Source organism: Budorcas taxicolor, chromosome 8 (assembly GCF_023091745.1).
Source record: "Budorcas taxicolor isolate Tak-1 chromosome 8, Takin1.1, whole genome shotgun sequence".
Taxonomy (NCBI): Eukaryota; Metazoa; Chordata; class Mammalia; order Artiodactyla; family Bovidae; genus Budorcas; species Budorcas taxicolor.
The window spans coordinates 78,472,207-78,496,769 of record NC_068917.1 but is presented as its reverse complement, the minus strand read 5'-3'; the positions used below and the strand labels follow the sequence as shown (position 1 = coordinate 78,496,769).

Below are 24,563 nucleotides of genomic sequence, written 5' to 3'. Positions count from 1 at the left end.
AACAGTTAACAATTAAATGCAGGCCATGATCATCCTTCAGAGCTTCTCTGCCATCCCGGCTGCCCTCTTGCTCATCTTTCTACCCAGGCTCCAACTGCCCATCAAATACTGGGCCCTCTCCTTAGTCCTGAGAAATCTGTTTCAAAACCATGCTCAGCAGCTGCCAGGACACCTTTTCAGAGTCCTGTTATATTATTCAGCTTTTCTTTTTTCCTTTTAACTTGCTTTTCTCCTTCCAGACCAAATCCAGGGAGCCCCTCAGGCTGTTTTTCTAAACAAGAGAACAGTCTTCTCAGTGGAATTTGTTCATCTTCCCAGGACAGGACACCAGACTCAAACTGCAGCCAGTTTTATTTTCTTATTATTGTTTAATTTAACAACATAAGTATTTAACAAGTATAACTTCTTTACTCTTCCCCATCATTTTCTCCTCCCCAGAGATAATCATTCCAAGCATTTTGGTTTTGGTTTTTAGTTTTTTCTAGTTTTATATTGTATTTAAACACAAGTGGTATCATACTGTCCACATTTTCTGAAATTTTTTTGTTTTTTGTTTTCTGATTAATGTCTTAGAGCCCCTTCTAATATCAGTATATAGAGAATGACTTCTTTTAATGGTTGCACAGTAGTCTGCGTTTTGCTTTTGCAGTTTATTAGCATTTTTTCACTGTTTCCAACAGTTCCAACATGCTTTTAAAAACAATACCTTCCCCCCTGACCATTGTATTACCACCACAGCTCCTCTAGAAAAATTCACAGCCTTATTCCAGGTGCACTGAGGAGAATCCCCACCGGGAACTTATAAGGCAAATTGCACCCCCTAGAGGCTTGGGGTGGTAATGGCAGCTGCTGCCTTGCAGGAAAGGAGGTGGAGGTGGGTTTGTGGGCGTGAGATAGATGAGCAGTGGCAAAGAATGAGGGATAGAATGGGAGATGAGAGACATGGAGGTCAAGAAAATTCCAGAGTCACAGTATCTATAAATGCGCATCCCATCCTTACTCTCTGGAACTTGTTGTTTTGTGAGAGCTTTCCCCTGGTAGTCCTTTTGCCAGTATCAGAGCTGCTGTGAGGAGGAGGAATGGGTAGACAGGCCTCCTGTAGGGCCCAGGCAGAAACTGACTCCTGGGAGAGCCACACACCAGGCAATGGGTCCCTTGGTTACCAGTCCCATGAATCTGGTAGGTTCTAGAGCCTCGGAGAATCCATATGCTAACCAAGGAGTCAGAAGTAGTCTCGGCAGAGGGGTCCTCCAGCCTGCTGCCTTTACCCTGCCTGCCCCATGCTGCCCCTCCTGCTCCATAACCTTCAGTGGCTTCTTTCCTTTTCCATTAAGCCCAGACTCTTCTGCTTGGCATTCAGGCCTTCATGCTCCAAGTCTGTAATCAGAGGGGGCCCCCAGTCCCTGGTGCACAGGACCTGATACATGACTGGTGACACAGATGTTTGCTGAATAAATAAATGACTGAATAAATGTATCTAACTTTTCTAACCCGACCTTCCTCCATCTTCATCCCTCCATCCCGTCCAGATCCACACTTATTACACTCACTTCTAAATGCACTTTTCTATATACTACCCTTCCTTCCTCAAATGCCCTCCTCTCTACCTCAAGTGGGCTTCCCTGGTGGTTCAGAAGGTAGACCATCTGCCTGCAGTGCAGGAGACCCGGGTTCAATCCCTAGGTCGGGAAGACCCCCTGGAGAAAGGAATGGCCACTCACTCCAGTGTTCTTGCCTAGCAGAACCTAGTGGACAAAGGAGCCTGGTGGGCTACAGTCTATGGAATCACAGAGTTAGACACAACTGAGCGACTAACATTTTCACACTCCACCTCAAGGTGTCACCTGCAGGAAGCCCTGCCATCCTTCTATTCCATCTCTCCCTCTCCAGCCTTTCTCTGGATCGAGCACATGCTAGCTGCCCCACTTGGGAGTACAGTTCCTGGAAGATGGGGGTCAGCCTCCTCCTGTTGCCCTTCACTATCTGACTCAGGTTGGGCAGAGGAAAGCACTGTCTCTTTCAAGCAGCAGGGCCTAGAGTTGGATCCTTGCCTCAGTTCTTAGAGAAGCAAGGAGTTTCACCATGGAGGCCAGCCCAGGCTGTCCTGAGTGGTAAGGCAGGGTGGCCCTGGAGGCAAGACACAGCTTCTTTCCCATGTTCCCCTGCAGAGAAGCAGCGGGAGCTGGCCCGGAAGGGCTCCCTGAAGAATGGCAGCATGGGTAGCCCTGTTAACCAGCAACCCAAGAAGAACAATGTCATGGCCCGGACAAGGTAGGGCCCCGCCCCACCCCCACCAGGACCCTGCCAGCCGGGTCCTGTCTCTGCTGGCTCTGAGCCTCCCCTCTTCCCTCCCTCCTCAGGCCCAGCTCCTCTCTGAGAGGAGAGAGTCTCATTGGATCAAGGTGGCGGGGTGGGATGGGGTAGGGTGGGGTGGGGGCGGGGAGGGAGATTGTGGGGTGTGGCCCAGCCCAGTTCCTTGCCAGGTTGGTGTGCTTCAATCACCAATCCAGTCCCCCAAATTCTCCACCCAGGCTGGTCGTCCCAAATAAAGGCTACTCCTCGCTTGACCAGAGCCCGGATGAGAAGCCACTGGTAGCCCTTGACACGGACAGGTGTGTATGGAGACATCGGGGCAGCCAGGCAAGCCAGAGCTGCGTGGGAGTGGGAATAAACAAGTGGGCTGAACAGGCCACACCTGCTCTACTGTCAGAATGAGGGTGTCCCTCAGCCAGGAGCTCTCTGAGGGTGATTACCCCAAAGAATGGAAATAGGGGGAGCAGAGACAGGAAAGGGGATCAGTGCAATCTGCTGCTGTCCCGGGACAGCTGACCCGGCAGCTGCCCCTAGAATGGGCCCTGATGCTGTAGTGCCCTGCCCACCCTGAGGGGGGAGCCCTACTGCGGGGCACAGACCTGGCTAGACCTAGACTTTGGGAAAACCCAACAAACCCAGGTGATTTGAGCCTAGGAAAAAGAGGGGCAAGGCTGTGGGGTAGTAGCAGCTTGATTTAGAAGGAGGTTAAAGGTAGTCATGTATTTGGAAGGGTGGAGCTAAGGAACCTGTCTTGAAACTGCATTCCCACAGCAAGCATGGTTTCTGCTAAGATTGTGCTGTTTATTTAGAAGTGTGGGGGGAGGGCGAGGTACTGACTGATGTGGGGGAGGGTAAAGAGAGTTTTCTATTTAATGTCTGGAAATCACTTCCTCTCTGCCTTCTCTCCTCTGCGGCCAGTGATGATGACTTTGACATGTCCAGATACTCCTCCTCTGGCTACTCCTCTGCTGAGGTGAGGCCCCACTGCTTCCTACCCTAAAGCACCTTAGTAGGACCACTCTAGGGGAAAGGGTGGGGCTAAAACCAAAACACCCTGAGCAGAGCAGTGGGCAATAGAATGGGAAAGACTAGAGATCTCTTCAAGAAAATTAGAGATACCAAGGGAACATTTCATGCAAAGATGGACACAATAAAAGACAAAAATGGTATGGACCTAACAGAAGCAGAAGATATTAAGAAGCAGTGGCAAGAATACACAGAAGAACTATACAAAAAAGATCTTTATGATCCAGATAACCACGATGATGTGATCACTCACCTAGAGTGCTAGAATGCAAAGTCAAGCGGGCCTTAGGAAGCATCACTATGCACAAAGCTAGTGGAGGTGATGGAATTCCAGTTGAGCTATTTCAAATCCTAAAAGATGATGTTGCGAAAGGGCTTCACTCAATATGCCAGCAAATTTGGAAGACTCAGCAGTTCCCACAGGACTGGAAAAGGTCAGTGTTCATTCCAATCCCAAAGAAAGGCAATGCCAAAGAATGTTCAAACTACTGCACAATTGCACTCATCTCACACACTAGTAAAGTAAAAATTCTCCAAGGCAGGCTTCAACAGTACATGAACCATGAACTTCCAGATGTTCAAGCTGGATTTAGAAAAGGCAGAGGAACCAGAGATCAAATTGCCAACAACTGCTGGATCATAGAAAAAGCAAGAGAGTTCCAGAAAAACATCTACTTCTGCTTTATTGACTATGCCAAAGCCTTTGACTGTGTGGATCACAATAAACTGTGGAAAATTCTTCAAGAGATAGGAATACCAGACCACCTTTCCTGCCTCCTGAGAAATCTGTATGCAAGTCGAAAAGCAACAGTTAGAACTGGGCATGGAACAACAGACTGGTACCCATCAGGAAAGGAGTATGTATATTGTCACCCTGCTTATTTAACTTATATGCAGAGTACATCATGAGAAACACTGGACTGGAAGAAACACAAGCTGGAATGAAGATGGCCGGGAGAAATATCAATAACCTCAGATATGCAGATGACATCACCCTTATGGCAGAAAGTGAAGAAGAACCAAAGAGCCTCTTGATGAAAGTGAAAGAGGGGAGTGAAAAAGTTGGCTAAAAGCTCAACATTCAGAAAACTAAGATCACGGTATCCAGTCCCATCACTTCATGGCAAATAGATGGGGAAACAATGGAAATAGTGACAGACTTTAATTTTTGAGGCTCCAAAATCACTGCAGATGGTGATCGCAGCCATGAAATTAAAAGACACTTACTCCTTGGAAGAAAAGCAATGACTAACCTCGACAGCATATTAAAATGCAGAGACGTTACTTTGCCAACAAAGGTCTGTCTAGTCAAAGCTATGGTTTTTCCAGTAGTCATGTATGGATGTGAGAACTGGACCATAAAGAAGGCTGAACACCAAAGAATTGATGCTTTTGAACTGTGGTGTTGGAGAAGACTCTTGAGAGTCCCTTGACTGCAAGGAGATTAAACCAGTCAATCCTGAAGGAAATCAGTCCTGAATGTTCATTGTAAGGATTGAAGCTGAAGCTGAAACTCCTATACTTTGGCTACCTGATGCAAAGAACTGACTCATTGGAAAAGACCCTGATGCTGGGCAAGATTGAAGGCAGGAGAAGGGGATGACAGAGGATGAGATGGTTGGATGACATCACCAACTCGATGGACATGAGTTTGAGCAAGCTCCAGGAGTTGGTGATGGACAGAGAAGCCCGGTGTGTTGCAGTCCATGGGTCATAAAGAGTCAGACAGGACTGAGCGACTGAACTGAGGTGGAGCCGGTGCTGGATGGGGCTAAGATCTGATTCCGCCTACAGTGCTGGGAGCACAGGGTTAGGAGCGGGGTTCTGACCCAGGTTGGAACAGGGCCCTGAACTACAACGGGATGTGACAGGGGCGACACCTTATGGGCGAGGGCCTGAAATAGGGACGGGGCGAACAGAACCAGGACCCGAGGTGGGAAGTTGCCCTTAGAAAGGGGTGGGGTGAGTAGCAGAGCCAGGTGGAGCCCCAAGAGGATGTGCCTGTAAGGGAGGCCAGAACTGAGGCTGGGGCCTAAAGGAGGTGCAAAGCCTGGGATTTCTGGAGAGCCAGGGATGGGACAGGGCTGGATGTGGACGGCTGGTGCCTCCGGATGGCCCCGAGCCTGACCTCCCTCCCCTTTGTCTGCAGCAGATCAACCAAGATTTGAACATCCAGCTGCTGAAGGATGGCTACCGGTTAGATGAGATCCCCGACGATGAGGACCTGGACCTCATCCCCCCCAAGTCCGTGAACCCCACCTGCATGTGCTGCCAGGCCACGTCCTCCACCGCCTGCCACATCCAGTAGCGGGCGGGGCCGCTGCGGCCGCCGGGGTGGGGCCGCCAGGGGCCAGCTTGGACCGGGCAGGGGCCAACCCCTCCCCTGCTCGTCCACCTGCCCCCCGGGGCCCTGTGCCCCCTACAGCCGCCAACCTCGTAACAGTCATTGCTTCCTCCTATGGTAGGACGTGTACCTCTGTGTGTTCATGGAGCCGGAGAAACCAAAACCGGGTCTCTCTCCACCCAGGGGGGCTGAGGAGGGGAGGGCTGTTTGTTCAGTTACCTGGGGGACCTTGCCCAGCATCCTGCCCCCTCCCCGAAGCCTGTCTGGTGGAGGAAAGGGGTGACTGGACTTCGTGGAGGCTAACAGTAATGAGTAAGGGGCAGGATCACAAAGCCAGGGTTTGGCTCCACCCCAGTGAAGCCAGGAACCCCCAGCACCAGCCAAGGAAAGGGGCTGGGAGGGAGAAAGGTCCAGGCCAACAGGGTCAGGGCCCAGCCCCACAGAGCCGCCTCCACATGCTCCCTTGCTGGCCCATATACCATTTGCGTTTCTCCCCTCATCTCCAGATGGGAAGTCTGGCAAAGCTGCCCAGTGGGATATTGTCCCCCATCCATCGGATCACTGCCATCTTCCTCCTCTTTGCCCCATTCACCTCCTTCCTTGCTGTCTGGATTGCGTGGCGGGTGAGGTGGGCCTTAGAGACAGCCAGAGTTTTGGTGGTATGATCCGTCCTCAGCTGCCCCTAACTAACATCTATCTCTCTGCACCCCTTCCCCTGCCCCCCAACATTTCTGTTCTGTTCATCTGTCCTGGGCTGGAAGCAGGAGGTAAGACTGGCCTCAAAAGCCCCATTGTGGTCTTACTCTAGCACAAGGTCCTAGAGGCTGCTTCCCAGGAACAATCTTCAAGAAAGCAAGCCTGGGAGAATACAGTGGCAGCAGGTGTATGGTAGGGATGGCTTGGCAGAGTGTGTGCGCACCTGGAGCTGTCAGAGTGTGTGTCTGCATCTCTGGGTTGGGCCTGTCTCTCTAGATGACTGTGGTGACCATGGTGGGGAAATGACTGTGTGACCTGTTAACAGCGTGAGAGGCTGCTCAGCAGTTCAGTGGACTGACAGCCCTGGGCTGGGGGTCAGAAGTCTGAGTTCTGGTCCTCGCTCAGGCACGCTTCCTCTTACCTCCAACAAGTCAGTTACATTCTCTGGCCTTCTGTTTCCTCCACGGCATAGTGAGCAGCATCTGAAATTATTTGGAAGGTTATTTCAAACCTGAAGAAATTTCTTCATAGGAATTTCCTTGGAGGTGAATAGGGAGGTCTCTGGGAGTCTTCAAGTATACCTGGGGTCTTCCTGAGCTGCATGTCTGTGTGGAGAAAAGAGGGGGAAGTTCCTATGGGACCTGTGTATGTCTGAATACATGTGGGTCTTTGGGGGGATGTGAGTGTGTGTCTGTGAATGTATATGTATATGTGGATATCTATTGTGTGTGTAGCTGTACCTGTGTGTGTAACTGTACTTATGTGTGTAGCTGCATACAGTGTATAGCTGTATCTATGGGGTGTGTGAGAGTCAGAATGTATGTGTCTACTGCTGCTTCTGCCACTGTTACTGACTGGTGGAGGGGCAGGGATGGTGGCCACAAAAGCTGAGGATAGGAAAATCAAGAGGGAGGAGGGGACCAAGGCCCTCTCCTGGGCCTGGGCAATGCAGACCTGCCCCCAAGTGAAGAAAAATGAAAGCACAGATGGCCTACACCCGCTCAGGTCTCTGCTCCTTGAACCCCATATCCCAGGGCCATTCCTCAGGCTGACCCCATCCCACACATGCTGGCCAGTCCACCCTAATACATACCACTCACATGCTGCAAGTGTGCGCAGGCCAAACCCACAGCCCAGTCCCTGGCTGCCGTCCTGGGAGGCTGGAAAGAGAGAAGAGAGAGCAAGGCTGCTGGCTTAGGAGGGTATCACCTCTCCCTGCACCACACCCAGGGGCTGCCAGCTCCCCTCAACTTCTCCAACCCAACCCCACCTCCTCTTAGTTCAGGGACCCTGGTTAGATGATGAGGAAATGCCAAGTGGAGGCAAAGGACAGAGAAGTCAGCTACAGGACTCATATGGCCCAGACTGGCCCCCATCTGAGCCCATTGCTCCCACCAGGCTCAGCAGACCCACCCCCTGTCATCTGGGCACCAGAGCCGTGCTTCCTACTACCACCACCCCGGGCTCCTTGACTCACCCTTCAAGAACACGGGTACCTCCTCTTTTCCAGGGAGGGCCCCCACCAGGGCTCACTTAGACTGCTGCCTTTGCTGCTGACATGCCGTGTGAATCTGGCCCACTGCTCAACCTCTCTGGCCCTGAGGAACAAGGGAAAGGCTCCCTCCCCACAAGATATACCTAATCCTCTGGCAGACAGGGGCTTCTCGCTGAGGCCATGTGGTGGAGAGAAGTAGGAAGCTGGTGGCTAGCACCCTCTGGGTGTAGGGAGAGTGCGCAGTTCCCACCTTCCTACCCAGGAGGTTGGAGGGGAGAACGGAAGCCTTGGCTTGCCCCTGCCGCCCTCCCCCTTGTAGATACTGCCTTAACACTCCCTGCCCTCAGCACTGGCTGCCACCCAGCCAGGTTTCTCCGTGCTCACTAATTTATTTCCAGGAAGGTGTGTGGAAGACATGAGCCGTGTATAATATTTTTTTTAACATTTCCATCGCAGTATTGACCATCATCCTTGGTTGTGTATCGTGTAACACAAATAATGATATTAAAAGCATCAAACAAGCTAGCCTCAGCTCCCTACCTGGGGTCGGGGCCAGGGGCAGATGGGCCGGGGAGGGCAGAGAACTGACCCTCTGAACTTGACCCCTCGGAATCTCCATTCCTCTTCACCACAGTGAGAAGCTTGGCCTAGAAGGTCTCCGGGGACCTTGTGAACTCTTGGAAACTGGGCCCTTTTGAGAGGCTGAAGGCAGGAAGAGACTGGGGTGGGGAGTCAATCTTCACCTCCCCGGAGATGGGGCTGAGCCAGATGATATCATAATGGGCAGTGCCCATCGTAGAGAGGGAATCAGGGTGGGGTAGGAGCAAGAAGGCTGTGAGGGAGGGAAGCTGAGAGACCCTCCACAGGAGGGGGTCACAGCAGCTAGGGGTACCTGCCGGGCTGTCTGGGAAAGAAGGGGTGGTCACTGATGTCTTGCAGGAGCCCTTGGTAGGTAAAACCCACGACGGCGTCCCCCAGACCCCACTATGTTCCTCTTTTCCCGAAAGACCAAGACCCCCATCAGCACCTACAGTGACTCCTACAGGGCCCCTACCTCCATCAAGGAGGTCTACAAGGACCCACCTCTGTGGGCCTGGGAAGCCAACAAGTTTGTGACCCGGGTAAGTGGGAAGCTGGTGTGGGAGGTTTGGGGGAGTGCAGTCCAGAATGTATGGCTGTAGGTGTCTGGATGACTGATGGTGTGGCTGTCATTGTGTGTTTGTAATTATTTGTAGTTTTGTGTGTATATGATTCATTTGCTTAGGCATAGAACTTCTAATATATATAAAGTAGTACAAGATCCTGCCCTCATGGTACCTTGCTACTCCACCAGGATAGGGAATGGAGAGAGACAGATGATAAGAAATAAACAAGATTGTCCAAAATTCTGTAAAGGAAATAAACATGGTACTGGAAATGAAAAGTAAGAGAGAGCTACTTATATTGAGAGTGATGGAAGAGGTCTCTCTCTCTTTCAAGGTGACATTAAGTTGAGACTGGAAAAGTGAGCAACAACTAGCTCACCTTTGAGCTATGTGAGGAACTGAAAGAACAGGATTCCAGGCAGAGTGATCAGAAAGTGCAAAGGCCCTGAGGCTGCCTGTGGGCTGTGCCTACAGGCATGTTTTTATGCATGCATGTCACAGTCTCCTGTGGTGGAAGACAGGCGGCCAAGTGGAGGTGTGCAGCTTCACAAAATGGAGAGGAGATGTGTGAGTCTAATTGTGACTCTGCCCACGGAAGATAATCTGTGTGTACCATCCAACACAACTTTGCTGAGTACTTACGTGTGCCAGGTATGGTATAGTTACAACCATGAAGGGCCAGGCCCTGCCTCTGAGGAGCTCTCAGCAAGAAAGGAACAAAGTGCCCAGTGTGAAACGTGCAACAGCAGAGGCTTGTGCTGGTAGAAGAATCAGAAAGAAGAGCTCACTCCAGGGACCTGAAGGGCAGGTCTACTGAGAGATCCAGGAGGGACTTCCCTGGTGGGCTAGTCATTAAGTACGAACCTGCCAGTGCAGGAGACACAGTTTAAATCCCTGGTCCAGGAAGATTCCACATGCTACGGAGAAATTAAGCTTGTGCTCCACAACTACTAAGCCTGCAACGAGAGAAAGCTTGTGCATAGCAACAAAGACACAGCGCAGTCAAAAAAATAAATTAATTGATTTAAAAAAAGAGAGCCAGGAGGAGGACGCTTCGAGCAGAAGAGATATAAAAAAGGGCCACACCGGGGCGGGGACCCACCAGGTACTAAGGACTAGAGCAGAGAGAGAAACCAGCCCTACGGTAAGAGAGGAGCCTGCAAACCATGAAGAGCCACAGGTTGTGTTGCGAAATGTGGTCATAATGCTCCAGGTTTTTGATCCTGGGAGTGTCATGCTTGGATTGTAAGCAACTCTGGCCACAGAGGCAGGAGATTGAAGGCACTGGGACTGAGGGCAGGAAGCCCCATGAGATGGTGAAGGATAAGGGGAGAGGATGTAGGTGGGAGATAAGGAGAGTCTGTAGCAGTGAAAAGGGGAATTTGTTGAATAGGAGGACATTTTAAAAATTATTTTTGTAATTACAAAATAAATATATGCTCATTGCAGAAAATGGGGACAACTAAGAGAAGCACAAAGGAAAAGTCCTATAATTCTCACTACCTAGAATAACCACTGGTAATTTATTACCCTGTGCCCTTTCAGGAAGCAAAAAAATTTTATGAAGTTGGTGTCATGTTGTATACCATGTTTTGAATCTTGCTTTTTCTGCAAAACCATCTATCAAGTACAGTTTCCTGTGTCAAAAATATTCAATAATGTAATTTTAATAACTGTATGGTGTGTTACTTTATGAATGTACCAAAATATAGTTCAGGAATTTTATACTACTGGAAACTTAGATTGCTTATAAAAGTTTGCTAGTATAGTCATTCTTGTACATTCTTCGTGTACATCAACTGTTCTCTTAGGATAAATTCATAGATATGAAACTGTTGGGAGAAAGGCCACATCTAAGAAACTTTGGATATATTCTTCAGATTGCTGTGATGAGGTCATAATAATCAACATGCCCACCAGCAAGATATGAAAATGCCTGCCTGCTTTTCCAAACTCATTAGGAGAGAATTTTTAGGAAGTAGGTCAACACATCTTGGTCACCATCTGGATATGAAGATGAGAGAGATTAGGATGACTCCTGGGTTTAGGGCTCTGGAAAACTAGAAGAATGGCAGTGCTACCAACTGAGATTTGGAATGCACATTAGAGAGAGGTTTGGGGTTCTTCTGGGGGCAAAAATATTCAAGGACTTCCAGGTAAAGATGGCTGATAGGTAGCTGGATATACTTATCCGAAGCAAAGAAAAGAGGTCCGGGCTACAGACATAGATTTTGAAATTAACACATAGGTGGTAGCCTAAATCATAGGAGTAATTCAGATTGCCGAAAAAGAGTAAGAAAATGGGGAGAACTGTGGAGAACATCAATATTCAGGGGGTAGGTAAAGGAAGAAGAGCCATGAAAGGAGACAGAGTGATAGGAGGAAAAATCCAAGAGAAACCAACAAAGACAGTATTATTAGACAAAGCTCAGTATCAAATGTTGTCAGCACAGAAAGGGATCTCTTGGCTGTAGTAACCCTTAGCCGCCTGACTATACAGCTTCGTTGAGTGGAAAGGAATGAAAGTTAGATAACAGTAGGATTAATAATGAAAGAAAAGGCTTCTGCTTCTGACAGTATGGTGGTCTAAAACTGAAGGACACTCCTGGTTCGAAACAACTAGGTCTTGCATAAAAATTAATTTTTATTTTGTTTTGGACTGTCAGTGGAGATGTGTGATAAGTATAGTATACTAAGATGACAGGATTGCCCTGAGAACAAATGCCACTATCAGTACTACAAGCAGGAGTTTAAGCCTTAATGGAGCAACCTAAACCTGTAATTCTCAAACTGAACCAGAAAATCCAATGATCCCTGGCTCCCTGCCCCCACCCCACCCCCACACACATGTATATATATTCTGTGTTGGAAAATATCTTCAATGTAGGTCTCTAGGTACCCTTCAAAGTACAGTCATTCAAATCTGAGCTCATAATAAGAGATAAAAGGAAACAAACCACCATATGACAGAGGCAGTAAAAACAATAAGCAACAGCCTTAAACCTCCAAGGACATAAGATATTGGAATTAACAAAGAATACAAAATAATTATGAGTCTTTAAAAATGAAGTGTGAAATCATCAAAAAGAGCAAGAAATAAGAGGTTATGTTCTTAAAAGGACAGACAAATTTTTAAATGAATAGAAATTTTAGAAATAAAAGATATATATGTTAAAACCAAAAACTCAATGGGTGAGTTAAAGAGCTAATTAGACACAGCTTAAGAGTGTCAGTGAGGGTCTTCCCTGGTGGTCCAGTGGTTAAGACTCTGCCTTCCAATGCAGGGGACTCAGGTTCAATCCCTGGTCAGGGAACTAAGATCTCACATGCCAGTGGAGCAGCTAAGTCTGCACACAGCAGCTAGAGAGGAGCCCATGTGCCACAATGACGAGTCCACATGCCACAACAAAGACCAGGCACAGCCAAAATTTAAAAAAAGAAAAAATTGAGTGTCAGCAAAGTGAAAGAATGAAATAAATTTTCCAGAATGCAGCACAGAGAGACAGACAGAAAATATGGAAGAAACATTAAGCAACATGAAAGAAGGGGAAGATCTCACACAACTACTCAGAGTCCTAGGATAAAAGAGCAGAAAGGAGAATTATCCGAAGAGGAAAAGGCTCTGAATTTTCCACAACTAACGAGAAATGAATCCACGGATTCTTAGGTAACTCATTCAAAGCTGCACAACACCAGCATAAGAGATGACCTTAGAAACATGCAGAGAGAAATTATTTTCAATGCATCTTCCTTTCAACACCAATAAATAAATAAGATGACACTTACAGGCAAATAAAAATTAAAACATTTACTACCATAAGACCTACTATAAAAGAATTTCTAAAGGATATACTTTGAGGAAAGGGAACTAATCACAAAAGGAAAATTTGAGATACAAGAAGGAAGGATGAGCTAAGAAATTGGTAAATAAGATAAATTTAAGCAAAATTGTCTACAGAAAATCATTATAATGATTTTAGCTTGTAAAATTTAAAGAAAGAACCAAAATATTGGAAAACAATACCGTGTAAATTGTATATTGGAAAAAAATATCATGTAAGATACAAGGATAGGAAAGGAATTTTTATAAAAACTGTCATTATTCAATTATTCACAGATGATACAGTTGTACATATAGAATCTGAAAATTATTCAAATAAGAGAATTTAGAAAGTCAGATGAATATCAGATAAGTCAACCACATTTCTTTACATCAAAAACAAGTGTTTAGGAAGCATAATCTTAAAGTATATATCAATTGAGCATCAAAGAGTAAAGCTTAGTAGAAATAAATAACAGTCTATGCAAAACTGTATGGGTAATATTATAAAACTTTGAATACTTTAAGAAAATACTTAAATGAAGAGGCATAGCATGCTCTTGGAGAGGAAAAGTCACTAACATAGAGATTCAATACAATTCTGATTAAAATCTGAATAAGATTCTTCAAAGAATTTATCAATCTGTTTCTGAAATTTATAGAGAAGAGCCAAGGCCCAAGACTAGCTAAAACACACCTGAAGAAAATGAGGACTTGCTCTATCAGATAATAATATTTATTACCAATCTACAGAAATTCATAAAGCATAGTATTACTGAAGGGATATACAAACTGATTAATGGAATAAAATAGACCAGAAATGGAGCCACACATAAATAGAAACAATATGCAACAGAGATGATTGAAAGTAAAGCTATGGAGGGACTTACCTGGTGGTCCAGTGGCTAAGACTCTGTGCTCCCAATACAGGAGGTCTGGGTTTGATCCCTGGTCAGGAAACTAGATCCCACATGCTGCAACTAAAGATCCCACATGTCACAACTAAGACCAGCACAGCCAAATAAATAAATAAATATAAATATTAAAAATTGTACATACATTAAAAAAAATTTTTTTTTAAAGAAAGTAAAGCTATGGGAAAAGATGTATCAGGATGAGGTAGCTTTGCAAATATGTGGGAGGGACTTCCCTGCTGGTCCAGTGGTTAAGAATCTACCTTCCAATGCAGGGAATGCAGGTTTGATCCCTGGTTGAGGAACTAAGATCCCGCGTGCTGCAGGGCAAATAAGCCTGCACATTGCAACTACCCAGCTGGTGCCCTCATTGGCGCCTACATGCTGCAACTAGAGAAGCCCCCACCCCACAACAAAAGATCCCATGTGCCACAACTAAAACGCAACACAGCCAAGTAAATAAATACTTTTAAAAATTTGTGGGAGAAGGTAGATTACTCAATGAGACAACTGATTACCCATGTAGATTAAAAATAAAATTGATCCCTAATTCACCCCAAGCACAAGATCCAATTCCTGACAAATTAAGACTTAAATATAGCAAGTAAAACTGTATCGCTTTTAGAAGAAATTATATATTATCTCCATTATTTTAGATTATGGGTAGATTTCCTAAGTCACAAAAGCACTACCTAAGAGATTAATAAATTCAGTTATATTAAAATTAAGTACTTATGTTCATCAAAAGTCACCAAAAGAAAATGAAGATATAACCCATAAACTGAGAGATGATATTTGCAACATGTAACTGACAAAAGAATATGTAGAATGTATAAAGGATTCTCTGGGTTAAGATTGAGCACATGTTTTGACGCCTTCCTAAAACTCCTCTAAAACTACAATAAGTGGACATTTAAGACATCAGTTCACAAAAATAGTGAAAAGTGGGACAATGACAACAAAATTTCAGAAGCTGGAAAGTGTGATAGTTAAGCAACTGTCCACAGTTCTGAGAAAGCTGAATCCAAAGCGAATAGTGGGAAACACAAGGCATAATTCAGGTTAAAACTATGGAATTTTCAAAAGGTTCAGAAATTAGTAATATTAGGCTTCTTCGAAACTAAGACGGGACAGGACCAAGGCTGAAACAATGATTTGAACGCTGTTAAAAAGCAATTAAAGGGGCTCCTCTGGTGGTCCAGTGGTTAAGACTCCATGCTGCCAATGCAGAGTGTACAGGTTTGATCCCTGGCTGGTGGAATTTGGGAACTAGGATCCTGCATAATGCTTGGCTTTAACAAAATAAAAAGAAACAATTAAAACCACTAACTCCCTCCTCTACTCCATGCCATAGGGTGACTACTTGCTCATTTTGTACAAAAGTCAGAAGGCTTATTTTCTGGCAAGGATCTCAGGACTGGGAATTCCAGGCCCAGCTAAGGTCAGGGTACCATATTGAAAACAGGTGAACCTCCATATGCTGAATGCTAAAACCCCCCACCAGCCCTATTCTCCACTAGGTTCTCAAAACACTGGCAGCCAGGTACAACTCTCAAGCCAAAGATTGAAAGAGTCTCTTCGGAGAGATCTGATCAACCCAAGAGAAAAGACAAATACTAACAGAGTTTGCAACAAATAGTCTAGCCAGATCAGCCTACAATGATGCCCACCCACAGCTCGAAGCCTTCAGTTAGTCTTTATAGTCTCCTATTCATGAATAGACAAACAAAGATAATAAATATCTGAGGAAAGCCCTAAAGGGAAACACTGAAGATATCTGTGGGTTCTTTTAAATGACTACATGTGTATGCGCGCGCGCACGCACGAGCGCACACGTACACACAAGCACACACGTCTGTGGGTTTGTGAGCATGTCTGACTGTGTTTGCATAGATGTACATCTGTACGTGTGCTATGACTGTATCTGGGTGCACAGATCTATGTGTCTGGACTTGCATGTGTTTGTGTGTGTAAAACTTAGGAAAGTACTAAGTCTTGGGGCCCCTTCACCCATATGGAGTATGACTGTGCAGGATCTGCCCACAGAACAAAACCTCAGCTGGCATGCAGGACCCAAGAAGCCCCTCAGCTAAGGGATTTTCAGGGGCCTAGGAGCCCCTGCCTTCTCTCCCTAGGGGAGAAGGCAATGGCAACCCACTCCAGTACTCTTGCCTGGAAAATCCCATGGACGGAGGAGCCTGGTAGGCTACAGTCCATGGGGTCGCGAAGAGTCGGACATAATTGAGTGACTTCACTTTCACTTTTCACTTTCACGCATTGGAGAAGGAAACAGAAACCCACTCCAGCGTTCTTGCCTGGAGAATCCCAGGGATGGCAGAGCCTGGTGGGCTGCCGTCTATGGGGTCGCACAGAGTCAGACAGGCCTGAAGTGACTTAGCAGCAGCAGCAGCAGCAGCAGGAGCATTAGGAGCAGCAAGGTCTCACCCCTGGCCAAGAGAAGCCTCTGCTTTTTAGATCACATGAGGGAAGTGTGGTAGCAATGTCACCAGCCCAGCACCTTGCTGCCCACCATGATGAGGAAGTCCTTTCTGGTATTTGACTTTGCTGGGTGGCCCACCTCTGTAACCCAGCTGCCTTTCATCCTGGATGCCTACAGAGACATGGGCCCACAACTAACCTGGCAATCTACATTTAGCTGAAGAGAAGGGAGCCTCCAAAGGGAGACCTTGATCTGGAATTTGGGGTGATAGGATAAGATGAGGTGAACCCCAAGAAGCAGAAGGACCTAGAGTCTGAACCAAGATCAGGGGAAAAGCCAGGCTAGGATGAAAAATAGCACAACGTGAATGTCAGGGTCAAGTGTAATACTGGTGTCAAGATGAGAGCCACAGCAGAATTCAGCTCAGGCTGGAGTCAGAGAATTCGATTTTTAAAGTAGGTGCCCCTCTGGCCCCATTCTTCATCTCCTTTAGGGTGCCAGATTCTTCGAGAGTCCTCCCTGTCCTAAACACCTGCCTAAGGCAGCCAGCTCCCAGGGCAGCCAGCCTGTCCTGAGGCTCCAGGTTCCACCACAGGTCTACTGATCTGTCGGGGGAGACCCAGACCCTGAGCCCAGGCAGCACACAGTCTGGAAGAAAGAAGACAAGACACCTAGCTCTGCCCTTAGAAGTCCTAGTCAGGGAAAGGACAGGAATGAGAACATCAGGAAGTCATTCTGACTGAGGGCAAACATCAGGTTCCGAGTCCTTAGATGGAAGAAAGGGTGACTCAAGCAAAGCTGGCTTGGATATCCCTCCAGCTTAGAGGGAGGGGTGGAACACCCACCTGGGCTGACCTCAAGAGCTAAATCTAGGTCCAGCAGGATACCAAGGCTGGGGTCTCCATGCACCTAGCCATCTCTTCCCCTCTCCCCTTGCCCAGGGCCTGACTCAGACTGCACAGCGCCATGTGGATCCTGACGCCCTGCAGAAGATGCTCAAGTGTGCTGTGCAGGACTACAGCTGCAAGGGTTCCATAGCAAGCCACCCCTACTTCCCTGAGAAATATTGGCTCTGTCCAGAGGAAGGTAGGGCCTTACTGCTCACCCATTCAGTGACCCCAACAAAGACCCTACACCTGGGAACCCAACTTGAATCCTGACCTCCACCCTGGTCCTTATCCCCAACCACAACCTGGCCTTCTATTCTTATCTCCCCCATTCTAACTTGAGTCCCAACCATCTGGCCTGACCCTGACCCTGACCCCTGACCCTGGAGAAGGAGATCCAGGCTCTACCTTTTGGGAGCTCCCAGTCTGTGCCAAAGAACTGGAAGAGGCCTTGGTCTTATCCCTAGAGTAAGGGAGGGAGCATTAGCCTCCTCCGAACAAATTCCATCATGTGTATTCTGGGTGCCATCTTCTCCCATCTTCTGGGTGGCCCTGCCCCACCACACCTCTCTCTCCTCAACCTGGAAGACTTTTCTAATTTTCCTCTGCCTAAAAATTATCTCTTGCTCCTCCCCCTAACAGCCAAAATTCTTGAAAATAAGAGTCACTCCTTATGCCTTATGAGAAATCATTTTTCTTATTTGGTTAGGTGTTTATTATTTGTCTCCCTATACATTCCAAAAGAGAAGAAAGTCTTGTTTTATTTAGAACTGGGCCCCTTCCATCCAGAATAGCATCAGGCTTCCTAAGTATTTGTTGAATGAATTGATTAATGTTCAATTGAAATTGGGAATCTGCATCTCCTACACTTATACTTAATGTTATTAAAATTGGTCTTGTATGGTACTAGTTACCTCATCCATGGGACTCTTCAGTCTTTTCCTTATGAGACCTACCTTGTGCATTTCACTCTGACAACTCTCTACTTTATGAAAGATGTGAAACCCCACGAGCTTCTCTGATGCCTCAATTTCCTGGGTCTCTTGTCTAATCATTCTGGAAACATAGGGTTTCTCGGGGTGCTGATCTGAGCCTTCTTCCCTCATTTCTTTCCTGAGACCATTTAATTTAACCCACAACTTTAATTACTGACAAATCCAAGTCTTTATTTCTAGCCTTGACCTCTCACCAGAATTCCACTCTCCTTTAGCTGATAATGATCAGATTTACCTAACTGGCCCCAAACACTTCAAACTCAGTATGTCCAACCGTCCAACCTGGACCCCTCACTCCCAACACACTACCCCACATGTACACACACCTGCTCTTTCTCTGTGGCCCCTAGACCTGCTTTCCTAATCTCTGAGGTGTGTTCCTTCACACTGTTAGTGGAGTGGATCACAGAGGAACTTACAGGACAGACTTAGGTGACTGGGTGGGTGCAGCTTTGGAGGTTTTTACATGGGGATTTTCATTCATGATAAGTGCCAAAGTTTCTATGTAGAGATTCGATTGTAGGATTTCAAAATGAGGTAGGAAGACCATTAGACTAATAGCAATAATAATCACAATAATAATGATGATGATAGTCTTCTGTGTGCCAGGCATTGTTCTCAGTGTTTTACATATGATAACTTATTTAAATCTCACAACAACCCTATGGGGTAGATAGTATTATTAGCCCCATATCAAAAGTAAGGAAACAGAGACAAGATGAAATTGACTAGATCAAGGTCACAAACAGTTAATATCTGGCAGAGCTGAAATTAGAACCACAGGAGTCTGTCTGCAGAGTCCATTCTATTAACCATGACATGATTGTCTCCCGGCTTAGGCACTGCGGAAATACAGGAGTAAGATCATGGGGGATTGGAGGAAGGAATAGACTCAAGTGATTTTAAGGAGGCAGAATAAGCAGACTTTGAGCCTGCATGTGGAAGATGAAGGGAAGATTTGGAAGGAGGCCCATTTCCAGGGTTTCCACGTTGGCTGATTCAGAGAGGGTGGTGCTAGGATGATAAGTAACCAGCTCAAAGGACACAGACCGCACTCAGAAGCTTGCTTTAGGTGGGATTCAGGCTGCATCTCAGTATCTAAGACAAATGTGGGGCCAGGATGGGCTTTTCTGGTCTAAGGGAGATTAGTGGAAGTCCAGCTTTGTGGTAGGGATCAGAGGAGAGACATTTAGGGGTTCCCCAGATCCTGGGATAGAATAAGAAGTAATCCTAGAAAAAAAAAAAAAGGAGTAATCCTGTCTTATATATCTCCACCCCTGTGATCAAACAGACAAATGCAACCCAAACTACCTGTGTGGCAACCCAAACTACCTGTGCAGTAACCGGTATAACACATGGAGGATGGGACCTTACAACTGCTGGAACAAATGTACCACATACCTTCCCCGGCTGCCTAAGGTACCTACTGTGCCCAGCAAAGATGCCTGGGGCCTGGGATGGCACCCCCATCATCTGCCTCCCAAATCACAGGGTCTGACATTTCACCATTAGTTTCTCATCCCTTTCCCACCAAGGTTCCAAGGCCTTTTCCCACTTGTGACACTAGGGTTTATATTTCCTAGGAAACAAGGGAGCTCAGGAGTGAAGCTGTGCTGGGCCCTTGCGTCCCAATCTCTAGGAACTGGGTCTCCAGGGTCCCAGTCTCTGGCTAGGCTGTGTGGAGACAGAGGCTGGTGCAAACTCCTTGACATGCTACCTTCCTGAAGCTTGCCACCTGGCCCCTCTCTAGTGGTCTGGCCAAGGAGTCAGTGATAAGCTGAGTCTACCTGCTCCTCTCTTCCCTCCTTTGTGATCATAACAAGGACAAAAGGAGGCAGAACAAGGCCATCCAGCAGAGCAGAGAGATTCAGGACAGCCTTCCAAGGACATAGGAAAGAGTCCGGACATGACCTCAGGCATCAAGAAAGAAGGAATATGAGAGGATTGCAGGCTAGAATAGGGGCTCTTAGCTGTAGGTTGATGGCTGACCTCAGGTAACTGAACCCTTCTGAATTAGAACTTACTCAAGAATCAGAATTTTTCACAAGATCCTTAAATGATTCTGATGGACAGGCAACAATGCAATATTTTAAAACTCCTTTTAGAGAGACACGGTGACACAGAGTCGGCTAGATAAGGAGGGATCAAATCAAAGGCAAACGCGGAGACAGGGATGGCAGGGACCCAGGTCCAGACCGGGTCCACCTACAGCTCCACTTCCCCCACCCCCATGCCCACCCCCCAAGGGAGGCGGAATAAACTGCGTTGCCCGGAGACAACCCCAAACACTCAGAGCGCAGAAGAGTAGAAGGCGCGGCCTGGGATTAGTCTGGGTGTTCTGGGAGAACCCACCAAGGGAGGAATTCTTCCGGGTCAGAACTTGAGGTAGCGTTTGTGCCACTTCCAGGAGGCCGGGATGGAGACAGTGGTTCGAGGAATGCCCTTGGTGTATCCTCCTAAGCCGGAGCGACTCAATGCCTACGGTAACAGATGGAGGGAAAGCGGTGGGAAATGGGTAGACCAGAAGGCCGGAGGGATGGAGCCTCGAGGTATAGAACAAATGTTGAGGGCCTTGAAGAGGTTGTAACCCTGTTTCGGTTTGTGTCTCCATCTCTTCCTGTCTCTGACCTCCTCTCTGGCCGTTCCTATGACTTTGTGTCTGCGTCTTCTGGGCTCGGGGCTCGCGGGCTCAGAGCGCGAGGTAGTGGTGAACATGCTGAACTCGCTGTCACGAAACCAGCCGCTGCCGCAGATCACGCCCCGCTGCGGGTGTGTGGACCCGCTGCCGGGCCGCCTGCCCTTTCAGGGATATGAGAGCGCTTGCTCGGGCCGCCACTATTGTCTGCGTGGGATGGACTACTCCGTCTCCGGGCCACCCTGCACGGAACGCCGCCTGCGGCCTTTATGCACAGAGCTGCCTACTGTAAGGTTCGCAGGGCCGCGCTGTCGCCGGGCCCCGCCCCCAAACAAGCCCCGCCCCGCCTCCCCTGCGGGCTTGGCATCCCGCGCCACTTCTAGCTCTGCCCGGCCTCTGTGCCAGACCCCACTCCGCCTCCAGCCCGCGCGGTCCCCTTACTGGGCGCCTCCCTGTCCCTTCCTCGGGCCTCATGGCCTGAGCAGAGTGCTGAGGCTAGAGACCTGAACCAGCTAGGCTCAAGGTCCACCTGGCTCTTGTTTGTCTTCTGGAGGCTCTGCTGGAGAGCTTCTTGGAGGAACAAATTCCGCGTACCAATTTCATCCCGTTCCCTCTCTCGCCGGCCCTGCCCCCAACCTGGCCACCAGGCCCTGGAGACGCAGGCTTGCGGAGCGCCATGTGTCCTCAGAATAGTGTCCCCTATTCCTGGGCCTCGTGGTTGGTACATCGGCAGGGTTATCGTTGGGTTCTGAGAGGGCAAGGAAATGGTGACCGCGTGGGTAACAGAAGGGTCCTGGCCTCCTCGGAGCCCCGTACCACCTCTGGAGATAGACAGCCTCGCGTGTTATTGTGGAGGAAACTGAGGCTCGGGCGCTCAGCAGAAGCTCAGATTGCCATCTATCTCCCTGCACCTGGCGTTAGACAAGGCGGGCTGAGCCTGCGAGAACTCCAACATCCCCGTCTGCCTAGAGAACTGCGAAAGGGGGAGGGGGTCCTGAACATTGTCCCTAACCCTGTGGGGACACCCCGTCCCTCCCCAGGCTGAGAGAGCCTGATGTATTGAGCGAAACTGGGTCTTATCATTCACAAGGGTATGGAGAAGGGAGAAAGTGCTTAAGCCTCAGAAAATCGCCTCGTCCATAAGCGAGGGTCCAGGATCCTCAATGACTGGACCCCCAACCCTCCCCAGAGTACAGCGTTCTCCGTGGCCAGCCTGGGCAGCAGAAACCAGGCCTTGTGGGGAGAGGGACTTTCAGGTGTCTTCCCGGAGGCAATACTTCGAGGAGATCTTGAAGGGTCAGGAGGCTGGAGGGGAGGATCTCCGAGCCGTAGGACAGATACCTGAACAGACCAAGACACGCTGCTCAGGGTCTTGGTCTGGGCTGGGGTGTGGAGAGAAATCAAAAGGCCCAACTCCTTCCTGCCCACCGTTTCTTCCTTCAGGAGTGTGTCTCCCTGCGAGCACCGACCCGGAATGCAATGTGCTGTTATAACTCCCCAGCCGTCGTACTACCCCTGTCCGAACCTTAGGTAAGTCTGGCGCACACACATGCAAAATCGCACCCACAAAAGAAGCTGTAACCTTGAGTGGCGGGGGACCCAGGAACTAGCTGGAGTGAGAACTGTTCGCTGTAATGCACCGATGGGAAGATGACACAAGGGGGCGCTAGTGCCATGGGGAAGTCAAATGGGCAACTAAATGAGAGCCCCAGGAGACGGCATGGAGATTGGCATTGAAGAGTTACAGGTTGGCAGTGGGGCTTCAGTGGGGCTTAGAGTCAAGAGATCAGGGTGTTAGGTTCAGGGCTTGACTTAAAGGGTTCAGTTCAGTCGCTCAGTTGTGTCTGACTCTGCGACACCATGGACTGCTGCATATCAGGCTTCCCTGTCCATCACCAACTCCCAGAGTTTGCTCAAAACTCATGTCCATCAATCTGGTGATGCCAGCCAACCATCTTATCCTCTGTCATCCCCTTCTGCTTTTAATCTCGCCCGGCCTCAGGGTCTTTTCCAATGAGTCAGTTCTTCCCATCAGGTGGCCAAAGTATTAGGGTTTCAGCTTCAGCATCAGTCCTTCCAGTGAATTTTCAGGACTGATTTCCTTTAGGATTGACTGGTTTGATCTCCTTGCAGTCAAGGGACTCTCAAGAGTCTTCTCCAACACCACAGTTCAAAAGCATCAATTGATGCTTTTGAATTAAAGGGTAGGAAATCAATGTTAGGGAGTCGGTATTGGGAATCAAAAATTTAACAGTAGTACCTGAGGTCATTGAGAATTGGAGTCAGATGTATGAGGGTCCAAAAGGGCTGACCCATCTCTCCCCACAGATGGGACACAAGTCACTTCAAGAAGACTGGTGGCTCGCAGAGAAACAACTATGTTGTCCACCCTGAGTTTGTGTCCGAGACCTATCCTGACTACCACTGCTGGTAGAAGCCCGGGCTGGCCGGGCCAAGGGGGCTGAACAATAAATTAATTCTTCACCCTAAAGGCTGCCTGCAGTGTCCTCACCCAGCAGGGCTGGCATGAGGAGTCAGTCACTCAGGCCTCTGCCACGCCTCGTCAGCGGAGATGCAGTTTCTCAAAGTCATCCTGCACTGAGCCCTCCCCACCCCATCATCTCAGTATTTCCCATGGGTGGCACTGAGTGCCCCCCTGACACATAACAGTAGCTCTATGAGGGGCATGTCCTCCTCCTTTCCATTCCAGAGCCCAAACCAACGGGCCCACCTAGCCACTCAGGAGGTCCCATTCACCTCCCATCCCAGGAGGGCACAACTGACATTTCCCCAATATCCTCCAACCTAGATGTCCCATCACCCCCATATCTCAGTGGACCAGAATCCTCCATCCTGCAGTCAAAGCCATGCCCCTTACCCAATCTCTTGATCTCTGTCCCCAGAGTCTCTGTCACAGCCACCCTAAAGTCTATACAGAACCCCTTACTGCCCTCCCCGACCCAAGTCCAAGGGGTGGGTTCCAGAACAATTTTGGAAGATTTCATGACCAAAAAGTCTTTCATTTCAAGTCACACAACAAAGCCCTGTTTCTCTGTCCCTCAAGAAGCAAGGTTTGGGGTGTTCTGGAGTCTCTAGGGTCTTTGGTATTTTTTCACCCCATTCCTCCTGGGTGCAGGTGTATGCTGGGGCACACCCACCTCCTCACAGCACAGGCACTTATAAGGGCTGTCACCAAGGGAAGTGGGTGGGGGAAGACTTTGCAAAATACCGAGCAGAATCTGGTCTTCCCAGTCCCTAACCTCAGACACTGCTGGTCTGATCCTGTGGGAACTGACAGATCGGGCCTCCCGGATGATGGAACAAAGCTACACTCCGTGGGGTCCTTGATTGGATCCAACCTGCATTGAACCGCTGGGATCTTCCCAGAATTCCCCTTCCCTTTTCACACATGGGAAAAGAGCTGATGAGAGCGTTATACCAAGACGGCCTCAACCTGCCCAAACCTGGAGGAAAAGGAATCCTGAGAGCCAGCTCTGCCCCATTACCCTGAGGCTCGCGCCTTCTCATACACATCCCAAATTTAGCCTTGCTGCTGCAGCTGTTTCTGCTAAGTCGCTTCAGTCGTGTCCGACTCTGTGCGACCCCATAGACGGCACCCCACCAGGCTCCTCCATCCATGGGATTTTCCAGGCGAGAGTACTGGAGTGGGGTGCCATAACGTTCGGCAGCTGCACTTTCCTCCAGAACTACACTTCCCAGCAGGCCTGGGGCAGAGCCCCGCCCGCGTGTGGGTGAGCAACAGTCCACCAGGGGCGGGCCTGCCGGCGAGTGGGGCGGGGACTGAGGGGAGGCGGTGAAGCGGAGGGTGAGCCGGGGAGCACCAGGCAGGCGG

The 24,563-nt window shown here is 48.5% G+C and overlaps 2 protein-coding genes across 5 annotated transcripts in view; both read left to right on the top strand.

Moving 5' to 3' along the window:
* Positions 1–8,391, top strand: part of FAM219A (family with sequence similarity 219 member A) — a 60,603-nt gene extending 52,212 nt beyond the window's left edge. For 2 of the 4 annotated variants that reach the window (XM_052644890.1, XM_052644888.1), the window contains exons 3-6: positions 2,169–2,271; positions 2,532–2,612; positions 3,232–3,286; positions 5,492–8,391. In XM_052644890.1, the coding sequence (XP_052500850.1) occupies positions 2,169–2,271; positions 2,532–2,612; positions 3,232–3,286; positions 5,492–5,647 (395 nt within the window). In that variant the 3' untranslated portion in view covers positions 5,648–8,391. Of the gene's footprint in view, positions 1–2,168; positions 2,272–2,531; positions 2,613–3,231; positions 3,287–5,488 lie in introns of all 4 variants that reach the window. The other 2 variants (XM_052644889.1, XM_052644887.1) reach the window with 1 other exon arrangement.
* Positions 8,392–8,767: 376 nt separating this feature from the next.
* Positions 8,768–23,144, top strand: C8H9orf24 (chromosome 8 C9orf24 homolog). Its single transcript, XM_052645349.1, has 7 exons — positions 8,768–8,995; positions 17,135–17,279; positions 19,367–19,494; positions 20,483–20,558; positions 20,769–21,003; positions 22,154–22,240; positions 23,039–23,144. The coding sequence occupies exons 1-7, from the start codon at positions 8,861–8,863 to the stop codon at positions 23,142–23,144; spliced, it is 912 nt and encodes a 303-aa protein (XP_052501309.1). The 5' UTR covers positions 8,768–8,860.
* Positions 23,145–24,563: the final 1,419 nt, after the last annotated feature.